The sequence below is a fragment of the Cryptomeria japonica genome, chromosome 10 (assembly GCF_030272615.1).
Source record: "Cryptomeria japonica chromosome 10, Sugi_1.0, whole genome shotgun sequence".
NCBI classification, from domain to species: domain Eukaryota; kingdom Viridiplantae; phylum Streptophyta; class Pinopsida; order Cupressales; family Cupressaceae; genus Cryptomeria; species Cryptomeria japonica.
Window position 1 is genome coordinate 701975128 of NC_081414.1, and position 12476 is coordinate 701987603.

The following is a 12476-nucleotide window of genomic DNA, read 5'->3' on the forward strand; positions in this document are numbered from 1 at the left end:
ACAACGTAATCTTCTAAGTTGGCCAAATGGAGATTTCAAATAGGTCAGTACTAACCATTCTAGTGGTGGAAGGGAATGAGAAATAGACCATACCACAACCCACAACGCACTTCATCAGATAGATCAACATGTTACACCCATCATAAATGTTGGACCCAAATCATGACTTATACGGTACACAAATATTGTTACTCATTCTCCAATTCTAGATCGAACCGGACCCAAAATAGCACTACCCAACTTAGCAACAATAAGAATGGAACCAATATACTCATGAATATAATTGATCAATACCATATCCAATAAATAGAGAAATCCATATCACCGTCAACATGAACAAATAGCACTAAATATCAACTGTAACACCTCTTCTGGAGTACCAAAACATTCTGGGAAACACATCTTCCAGATTACCAATTTAAGGAACCAATCCCAAAACAATATGTAGACATCAATGACAACCATTAATGACAAACATTAACATCACATTTGCAATAATCTCCCCCTTTGTCATTGATGGCAACATTCATCACTAACACATCAACGAAAAACACACAACACCCTCTACATCATCAAATCAACGTCTCTTCACATCTCTCCCATTTTGACATCAAGGACAATGGTGGGAAAAACTCCCCCTATGAAACTTACTCTACTCCCCCTAAGAGGAAGTGCCCAAGCATTAGTCTAGATAAGAATATTGAAGTAGTTCACTTTACCAATGCACATCCAAATGTACATCAGTTCAAATTAGGAAGGGGTAATACCCTTAACTTTTGTTGAAGATACTCAAAAGTATCCTTTGTGAAGATATCTACAACCTTCTCTTTTGTAGGTACATACTCAAGCTTTACTTCATTGTCCAACACCTTTTCTCCCAGAAGTGATAGCGAATAGATATATGTTTTATTATGGAATGTTGTACTGGATTTTAAGAAATATTTATTGCATTGGTGTTATCACACATAATTGAGATGGGTCCATTAAATAGTACATTGATATCCTTCAAAGTTTACTTCATCCATAGTATATGTGTGGAACATGAAGATATCACAATATATTCAACCTCAGTAGTAGATAGGGACACAAAATATTGCTTCTTACTCTACCAAACAACCAACTGGGAGCCAAGAAAGAATGCTCCACCACTTGTACTTTTGTTGTCATTGACACTTTCGACCCAATCTACATCTATATAAGTTGTCAATTTGAAATCTGAATTTCTGCCCAATACCACAAACCAAACTCTTTTGTTCCTTTTAAATATCAAAAAATTATTTTTACTACTACAATGTGTGATTCTTTTGGTTCTTGTTGAAATCTAGTCGCCAAACAAACTGCACACATGATATCTGGTCTGGTAGCAGTCAAATATAACAGTCCTGCAATCATTGATCTGTATCGACTTGCATCGTCTTTAGGGGATTTGTCTTCTTTAGTTAACTTGCATCTGGTGGTCATAGGTGTACACATCGGTTTAGAATTCTCCAACCCAAACTTCTTCAACAATTCTTTAATGTATTTAGACTGAGAAATGAAAATTCCTTTCCTATTCTAATTTACTTGCAAACCAAGAAATAAATTTAACTCACTGATCATGGACATCTCAAATTCCTTTTGCATCTCATTAGCAAACTTCATGCACATGCCATTATTTCCTCCAAATATTATGTCATCAACATACACTACAACAATTAATATTTTGCATGCATTAGTTTTGAAATATAAATTGCTATCAGCAAATCCCTTTGAAAACCTTGATCAATCAAGTACTTGTCCATCCTTCCATACCAATATCTAGGAGCTTTTTTTAATCCATACAACGCCTTCTTCATTCTACAAATAATTTTCAGATCATCTCTCTACTTAAATCCTTTTGGTTGTTCAATGTAAACTTCTTCTCTCAGCTCTCCATTCAAAAATGTTGATTTTACATCCATCTGATAAACCTTGAAGTCCTTAAAAGTCGCAATAGACAAAAACATCCTAATAGCCTCCATCTCGGCAACAAGGGCATATGTTTCCTCAAAGCCATTGCCTTCAACCTATGTGTAACCTTTGCAAACCAACCTTTCTTTATTTCTCACAAAGTTTCCATCCTCATCCAACTTGTTCCAAAATACCCATTTTGTTCCAATTAGATTCTTGTTTGCCGGTCTATGAACTAGTTCCCATGTATGCTTTTTCTCAATCTGATCTAGCTCTTCTCTCATTGCCTTCATTCAACTTTGATCATTGCAAGCTTCTTCTATTGTTTTTGGTTCAGTCTCGAACAGTAAACATAACAAAACTTGTTCTTGAGCTACTTTGCTTCTTGTGATGATTCCTCTGTTCTTATCTCCAATAATCTGATCCACTAAATGATTCTTTTATACATACCTTGGAGTTTTAGATGTAGATACCGGAGCATTCTGAGTTTCCTTTTCCTTCTCTTCTTCTCTAGTTTCCTCTTCCATTTTTCTGTCACGGGACTCATCAGATTCATATCCTGCCAATTTGTTAGAGTCTTTAGAAATGTCTTCATCAACCTCCACATTTTCACTTTCAACAATCATGTTTAGTCTTTTGTTGTAACACTGATATTCTTTGCTCCTTGTAAAATATCCTAGGAATATACCTTCATTTGCTTTGCTACCAAATTTTCCAAGATTAACTTCATCTCTCCGGATATAACACTTGCTTCCAAATACTGAGAAATATTTCAATATTGGAGATCTACCATGCCATAGTTCATATGATATATTTCCATATCTTTTTCATTATAGAATTATGTTAAGAGTGTAGATTGTTGTGTGAATTGCTTCCCTCCAGTAGACTTTCGATAGTTTTGCTCCTTTGATCATTGTTTTGGCTGCCTCTTGTATAGTCTGATTCAATCTTTCTACTACACCATTCTGTTGTGGTGTCCTAGGGACATATAGTTGCCTTCTAATACCAAGTTTCTCACAAAAATTGTTAAACTCATCCGAAACAAATTATCCTCCTCTATTAGACCTCAAACAGTTAATCTTTCTATCAACTTTATTTTCAACTCTTGCCTTGAATATCTTGAATTTTTCTAATGCTTCTGACCTCTCTCTTAAAAGTGCAACTCATGACATTCTAGAATGATCATCAATTAACAATATGAAATACCTCTCATCTTGTATACTCTTTGTTGTGGTAGGAGCACATAAGTTTGTGTGCACCAAGGCCAACAATCCAGTGGACGGTTGTTCCTTTCTTTTAAATGTTTCTTTTGTTCGCTTTCCTACTTGACATTCTTTGCAAATATTGTTATCTGGTTTGGTTATCCTTGTCAGATCTCTCACTGCACTTGATGAATTAATCTTTACCAAATTGTCAAATTTGATATTACACATCCTCTGGTGTCAGAGCCAGTAATCATTGAACTGAGATAACAAACATTGTCTTGCAACTCCTTCTAACTGATACATGTTTCCATTTGTCCTTCTTCCTGCTGCAATAATAGTTCTAGATCCCTTCCTGATCTCATAACCATCATCCTGAAAAACAACATTGTAACAATTTTTGCACATTTGCCCAACACTCAAGATATTATGATGCAAACCCTTCACATAGTAACATTGTCAGTATTATGTTTTCCATCAAAAGTGATAGAGCCAATTCCTACAATTTGTGTTGTCTGATCATCTCGAAACCTAACATAACCTCCATCGTATTTCTCAAGTTTTATGAAATTACTCTTATCACCAGTCATATGATTTGAGCATCCACTATCAATTAACCAGTCATTTCTATATCTCCTAGAATTTAAGGTAGTAGCAACAGTCTTAGAAACATCAATCTTAGGTGCATTCTTTTCTAAAAAAAAAAAATAGTCACCATCTTCATAGTTTGATTCATCATTTGAGATACCAACATCATCTTTAACATAATAGGATTTCTTATTAAACTTCCCTTTATCTTGCCTGAATTTTTGTCTTGTTCCTTTTTTCGGACATCTAGCGGCTATATGACAAATCTTTCCACATCTAAAGCATTTAAGAGGTAACATACCTCTATATTTGTTGATGTCTTTATTTAATTTTTGTACAAAGCTTGCTTCCATTTCATCTGAGCTTTCATCTTTCGGATCTTCCTCAGAGGCTTTATAGGTAATCTCATATTTATCTTTGTCTTTTCCTATTTTCCTTATCTCAAATGCAAACAAAGTGCCATATAGTTGTTCCCTAGTAAAATTATTCGGATTATAAGTTTCTTCAATAGCAGAAATCTTATCACTGTAGCTTTTTGGTAGAGACGTCAGAATCTTCTCAATTATGTCTTCATCTGTCAAGGTATTGCCAAGTTCTCTGATTTCATTTACTGCACTATCAACCTTCTAAAAATAGCTTGTTATGTCTTCTCCTTCCTCCATCTTCAAGTTATCATATTTGCGCTTAGCTATCAGCTTCTTTGATAATTTAACTCTATCATTTCCTTCATAAATATCCCTCAACTTTTCCCAAACCTCATGAGCAATATTCAATCAAATAACCTTTGTTAATTCATTCTTTGATAAGGCACTAAAGATGGCATATCTTGCCTTTTCATTTTCATCATAGGATTGAATCTCATCCAGAGTGGTAAGACCATTCATCGGTTGTGCATACTTAGTTTCCACTGCTTTCCAAGCGTTGTAGCCCAAGGATATTAGGTAACCTCTCATCTTCACTTTCCAAAAGATATGGTTAGATCCTTCAAAGATAGTGATAGATAATTTATGCGCCATCGGAACAAGATGTACCTCAACCGGTTAAGCTCTTTTCCAAGGAACCAAAGCTCCAATACCAATTGTTGAATATTTGAGCAACTAAGAGGGGGGGGATGAATCAATTGACAACTTAATTTTTTCTTCAATTATTTCATAGATCTGGAATAACCAATAGAATTAAAAACAAATATAACATGAAAGCACATACACAAAACAGATCACACAATGAACACCAGATATGACGTGGAAAACTCAAGAAGGGAAACACCGATTAAGGTAACACCAGTTAAGGTGATTTTTACAATAGGTGGCTCACTGTCAGAATGCTCACTACATGAGGGCTCACTGCCCAGATAGGCTCACTGTTGAAGAGCTCACTGCATAGAAAGGTTCATTGTCGAAGGAACACGAAAAGAATAGAGAAACCACCACTATGACACAATCTGCAATATTGGAACTGCTTCCAATGCCTTTCAACAACAACACACTTCACATATCAACATCAATCGGATTTTTCTTTTTCAGTCTCGCACATCTTCCATATATATCCACTCATTCATATCATCATCTTATTTATATTGTCTTCAGACAACATAATCTTTTAAGTCAGCCAAATGGAAATTTGAAAATGGTCAACACTAAACATTCATGTGGTGGAAGGGAATGAGAAGTAGACCATAACACAACGCACTTCATTGGACAGATCAACACGTTACACCCATCATAAATGTCGGAGCCAAATCATGACTCGTACACTACACAAATACCATTACTCATTCTCCAATTCCAGATTGAACCAGACCCAACTTAGCAAAAATAAGAATGGAACCAAGATACTCATGAATGAAATCGATCGATACTGTATCTGGTAAATAGAGAAATCTATATCACCATCAACGCAAACAAACAACACTAAATATCAAATATAACACCTCTTCTAGAGCACCAAAACATTCCAAGAAACACATCTTTTGGATTATCAACTTAAGTAACCAATCCCAAAACAATATTTTGACATCAATGACAACCATCAACATCACATTTGCGACACACCAATCAAAAAGGAAGCAAAAAAGCAATATGTGTCGCAAGTAAAGAGAAGCCATAAATCTAGGTGAAGGATCAAAATCCCCGTCTCCCCATCTAAAATCCAACCTCAAAATCCTAAATTCAAATATTTGACCCCTTAAATCAAAAATAAAAAATTTAAAAGTTTGAAAACTATCAAGATCCCTAAATCATAAAATTTGAAATCCAATAATTTAAAATCCATTTGCATCTTTAAATTTCCAAAATCTAAATTCCAAATTTCTAAAATTCATCTAATCCCTAAATTTCAAAAGTCAAGTACACGTACCTTCAAAACTTCCAATTACCTCAAAAATCCATAATCTAAAGTCAAAAGTCCAAAGTTTTGTAGTCAAGCTTCAAAATTCATCACACCATACAAAACACATCCAATTACAAAATGTGACATAATGCATGAAATTGTTGATCCCTAAACTATCAATCAATCAAAAAATAAAATCTCAATACTTGGGAGATATTATCTTATCCCCACCAATTTGACACCCCTTTGTCTACAACTAGAATTATTTTAAAATAAAAAGATATGCAACTGCAACTTTTAAAACAATCATTAAAAACTCTTCCCCCATTTGGATACTCCTTGGTATACCTTACCTTGGAAAAAGACAATTTGAAATAAAAATTAGATTATTTTTTTAATTTGCTAAGTAGTTTGAATTGCATTATATGTTATTCTAAATAAAAAAAATCGTTTCCAAAATTTAGGAGGGAAAAAATTGAAATTTAGAAGAGAAAAAAAGATTAGATAAAACTAAATTTGTTAGACTGATAATTGAATTGGATTGCTTTGATAACATCATGTTTTGAATTGTTTTACCTATAATTTTAAAAATTACTCCTTATCATCCTACTAGAATTGAATCTCAATGGTCATATTGTTGATTGCTCATAATATGCTTTTGATAAAAATACGCATCAAAACAAAGGTGTTGGCCTTATATACAAACAGCATGTAGGTGGCATATAAGAATGGCAACAAAACAAGGGTGTTGACCTCAAACAAGCTCAAGTCGGACATGCCTTTAACAGCAAGTCAGAAGACCATTGTTGAAGGCTTGCCAAACCATCAACAACCTAAAAGGACTCAACTCAAGAGTTGGGATAAACACCCCAAAACTTGACTCGAAGGAGTTGGGATTAGGAGCCTCAAGGCCAAAGGAAGCTAAGTGACCCGTTGAGAAGCATCTTTGATAGCGAAAGGGGACTATCCCCAACCATAAGAACCACATCCCCAAGGAGAGGCATAAAGATATCAATATCGATTAAAATGCAAGCAAATCTAGAATGACCCATGGAGGACGTGGAATCATCTACCTTCGAGAAACGGTTGATAGAGTTACCAATGGCCTCGTAACAAGAATGCTCCTCTACTAGTCCTATTTGAGTGATCCTCTTGAATGCTGAGACATTGACCTATAAAACATATAATTTTAGGTACAACTAAAAGAAGTGGCCTTGAATTCTCCCAAAGGAAGAAAGATCGGTGCATGATCCAATTCTCTTACACGTCGACATGTTTGGGCTTGGGCTTGACTTAGGAAAGTTTGCATAAGAAACCAAAGTGTTGTCATGGCATGCATAGAACCCTCCATCAAAAAAAAAATTCTAAAACTAAACTCTATTTACTTCACAATTTATTGTGGGAATATTGATTTATGTATTTTGTTGATTTCAATAATATTTTTTATTAGATAGAATTTTGAATTTAGAATTATTTTTCTTATTATTTTGATTCTTTTAAATTAAGTGTAAAATAATATATACTAGTTTATTTTGGAATCTAGTCAATTAGGCGATAAACAAAATATTTTTCATTCTACTAATTTATCTTTAGCAATTGTAATTGAAAAGAAAAGATGTCAAAATGTATTTAATAGCCATTATAAAATGCAAATATAATTTGGTGAAAAGCGATTGATTGCTCACATAGGCAGCATGGTCTAGGATAATACACTATATTATAGGTATGAAGATGATGCTTAAAATCAATTATAGGTACTAAATCAAAAGGTATGAAGATGATGCTTAAAATCAATTATAGGTACTAAATCAAAAGACTGAGGTTGCCAATAGTGAATTGCTATTAGATATGTTGGATCTTATTTTTACCTAGGTTGAATTTATGCCTCACAATTCATTTCCACATCTATTTTAGGGGATCATCTTCTATTATGTGGATCTGATTTCAAACTATATGTAATTTACTACCTAGTTCATTGATTTGTCTATTTATTTTTTATCTAGATTGGTTGTATTTAGAAATAGATTTAAGGGTTGCAAGATCACTTGGGGACATATTCTCCTAGGTCAACCATCGTAAAACAAATTGCTTGAATGTCATATCAATGATTAAAAACAACATATATTAGTCGTACAAATACTCCTAGGATGATTATGCAAATCTAGGTTCATTTTAGTTACATCAATAAGTGTTTCTAACATGCTTCTTATTAAACATGAATGATGTTCCTTGGTTTTTGATGATTATAAATTATCCAATTAAATGTTTTTAAATGCAAGGATGTGGCTATAACTTGTGCAAGCATGTGTTGATTAGATCAAGGCAAGAAAAGAATGGATGATAGAAAAAATTGAAACTTAATTATTAGAAAATCAAGGCTTAGACCTACAAGGGTAAGATTGACCTAGCACCTACAAAAATCATTTTTAACACAAATAAGGTAACATCTACATAGATAACAAGTGTATGATGATAGTTACATTCATATCCATAATAAATGCATAATCAAGATGAATGTATCAAATCACATGTATATGGATAAAGTGTATAAATGTCCATGCATAATCAAGATGGATGTATCAAATCACATGTATATGGATAAAGTGTATAAATCTCCATGAATGTGTGTGAGTAATAGTATAGGGGAAGGAGCCCAACTTACACAAGATTGTTCCATTTATTAATTTGTATATTTACAAATCTATTTTCTTAAATAGGCACAAGACTAAATGTGAAATGACATGGTGATATTTCATCATTTTAATGAAGAATTCTTTATTTGTTTGAAAGTATAAATACTCCAAATTACTATTGCTAAAAAAAATCTTATATTTTAACTTTTCTATAAATAGGTTTATAATTCTTATGAAAAGAGAAAGTTATTTTTCTTGAGTAATATCACATTTAGAAGTATCCCTATAAATAATTGGAAATGTGTTTTGATAATTGAAGATATGTTGTTATAGTTATTCCTAAACAATTATGATTTATTGGGCAAGCCCACATATTTTAGGATAGATTATCAATCTTAACAAGAAATATATGGAACTCATTGTTTATATTGTACCAAGTATCCTCCAGTATTTTAGGGAAATCTATTATTTATGTATGACCTACCATGTTTTTGACGCTTTTTTTAATTAGTGAATAAAAGTTGCATAGTGAGTGATTATACATTTGGTTACAATTTTTTTACCACACTAATTGTGCATGGTATGCTTGAATATACCTTACATATAAGATTACATGGTGTTCACGATAATTACTTGCACATATTGGTTCCAATGTGTGTTGGCATTTGCATAATGTTAACTCAAATTATAGAACACTTGTTACTACATCTATGATCAATTTTCTCAATTGTAAAGTTGTTATCTGTAATTGTTAAATTCAATAATTTTTTGTGAGGGTGCCACGGAGCATTAATAACCTAAAATTTATTCTCATTCTCCTGATACAAGAATTTTAATATAAAAAAATCCCTACCAAAATAGCATGGGCTTTAAACATACACAAGTCACCAGGGATTTACGTAGGAAAATGCCACTATAGATATTAGGTGGGAACTAGAAATGCTATGAATATCCGTTTGATGATTTGATTGTAGGGACTAGTTTTTGCTTCAAGCCAATTAAAATTTATTGTTGGATACAATTATTTCCATATCAACCCTTCTCAATTGTTTCAATTTACAAGACCCCTAGCAAAACGTCTCCTATTTCATATTATTTCCTTAATAATTGCATCACCCTATAAAAATCCCTTGTTACTTACAGGTCTTTGATAAATAATGCAAATGTTACATTTTCTCTATTTAAATACTAGTTTAAGCTATCAAAAAGGATACCATCACGCTTCCATAAAACTTTAATCACAATATAAACAACGTGAAAAACTAACATGCTGCTAACTAATAACTCTTCTTCCGACTTCCAGTATGTAATGGGGACCATTTGCAGACCCGTGACTCTCAAAGATTCCTTTTAACGAAATTGCGTGATACCATATAACCATTAGTACTGCACAATTCATTCACACTCCGTATTTTGATTGCCATAAATTATTAATCGGTTTAATTACATTGGGATGTTGACAGTTTGAAGTACACTTTCAATCTGATCACTATGACCCCATTGATAAGAACAGGTTAGCTCACACCTAAGATCATTTCACAAAATTAAAAACATTCTAGAGACTGCCATGTTAACAAAATTCTACCACCCTATTTTTAGATAATCAATATTTTATCTACTCCGGCATATTTCTTTACATATCAAAAACATCTTTGAGTGTGTATTTTTCCGGATGAGTTAGTTTCAATCTCATTAGCAACCAAACTACATTGTCATATATGTTGCATTGACAAGAACGAAAATCCTTTTTGACAACCCACATAAAGATTTGCAGAAAAGATAAGCAAAAAAGAAGTAACACCGTCATGTTTGATCTATGAACATTATAATTGAAACAAAAACTGCACCTTTGCATGATTAGTATACATTGTTTTAGCTTTTCAAATGGGAAACGAAATGTCATTAAATGTCATCCCAGGCATTCCGTACGTCTTTGAAGAGCTCAACGAAAAGTTAGAGAAGTCGGATGCTTGAACAAGTTCCAAGACACCTTTGGAAAAATAAAATGCTATGGCTTGGGATCCTTGAAGATTAATCCCTTCGGCACCTTTGAACCTGTACCAAGTCTTAAACCCAAATCCAAGTCTTCAAACATGCTTGTTTGTCTCATTTCTGGACCTGAAAGTGGTGATCCGATGCTTAATGTTGGAACTGATCCACCAGGTGGTGTTACTGTGCATTTTTCTTTAGTACAAGTTTTGGGATCAGATTCGCCATTATCGTGCCCATTGAACTCATGAGCTGGTTGAAGCAATGTTGATGATGATGGCAAACTAGATAGATCTCTCGTAGCATTCGTCTGTAAATCGTGTTTTAAATCAGAAACAGCAGGACTTGCATCATTTATATCCACAGATGAAGGCAAAAACAGTTCTGCTGACTGTAATTCCGACTCAGATCTCTTGCGTTGAGTTGCAGATGATCTAAACCTTCCAACACTCGACCGCTTTCCTTTCCTAGCAAATCCTTGACCTAGAATTGATGTAGCTAGTGAGCCCTTTTCAAAAACATGGTCACCACTCAAATGTTTATTAATTTCTGAGAACCTGTAAAAATCATACGACATACATCAAACAGAATACATTCAGCAAGGTAAAATTGTCAAAACCAAAATAGTTTCACCTACAATAAATAAGAGGAATTATTATTGCAAAAAAATAAGCAAAATAATTAATCAAGCACAAAAAGCAGTCTTACAAATGTACTCATTACATAATTCTTCTTTTATCTGCCTACATGATAGCCAATGAATTTTATTTTCTCATTTCAAAAAATGTGCATGCTTGACCCGGAAAACATGCATAGTTTTCCTCTAACATTAAAGGTGTCGCATTAAAAATTCAATAAGAGACAGACATAAATTGGTGAGACATGGTTTCTCTTCATGAAATTAGCCTTGGCCACTTTCCGTAAAAACAATGCCACACACCCTTTCAATACTACAATTTCAATAACAGATGGACCAATGATGAGACAATGTTACTCTTCATGAAATGCAAAGAGTGCCAAAATCCAAGCCTCGTTTAGTTCAAGTTACTTTTATATAGACAGCAGCACATTCTGTACTGGCCCATTTGTTGAGATTGACAAGGAAGGTATTGGTCCTTCTGCTCTATACTATAATACTTCTTACAACTAACTTCGGTCTCCAGACTCATCTGTAACTTCAGTCATGGTTATTTGTATTTGTATCGTACAGCTTATAGCCACAGATAATAGAAGAATTTATATCAGTACCACCCTGCTTTCACTTTAGATTATCTGGGTAACCTCGCAAGCCCAAGTCATTATCTCAAAGGCATTGTTTGATAATGCATTGATCCTGTTCTCTACTTTAATACAATCAATGCTAGGTTTGATCTCCGGAACTGTGTCCCCATTAACCCTTTCACTTGGTTTCATTGAAGGAAACTATTTTCATGTAGTTATTTCCATTTTAATATATATCATTAAGGCTTTATCACTTATGAATTTCTCTACGGTTTATGCATTTTGGGATCACCTTGTTTAGTTAGGATTTTTCCTTGTTTTACCATTGCTTACTTTCCAGCTATTGGACTTCTTTTTAACACTCTTTGTAACTTGATGTCAAATGCCACAATAATTCTCACAATCTTTAAAATAAAGTCAAACTAAGAGAATATATCAAACTCATACATATGTGAAACCATCATCTAAGGTCTAGTGGTGTGAGACAGCAATTTACATGACAACAATCCAAATAATAGTCCAACGAGTCATTATTTCCTAGCTTATGCGGATACAACGCTAAACACCCCAGAGAAGGTTGTGTGAG

General features: G+C 33.6%; 1 protein-coding gene across 3 annotated transcripts in view; it reads right to left on the minus strand.

Annotated features, from left to right (window-relative positions):
• Window positions 1-10488: 10488 nt before the first annotated feature.
• Window positions 10489-12476, minus strand: part of LOC131078192 (SWR1 complex subunit 2) — a 112077-nt gene continuing 110089 nt past the window's right edge. For all 3 annotated transcript variants that reach the window (XM_058015853.2, XM_058015852.2, XM_058015851.2), the window contains one exon: window positions 10489-11226. In XM_058015853.2, the coding sequence (XP_057871836.1) occupies window positions 10689-11226 (538 nt within the window). In that variant the 3' untranslated portion in view covers window positions 10489-10688. The remainder of the gene's footprint in view (window positions 11227-12476) is intronic.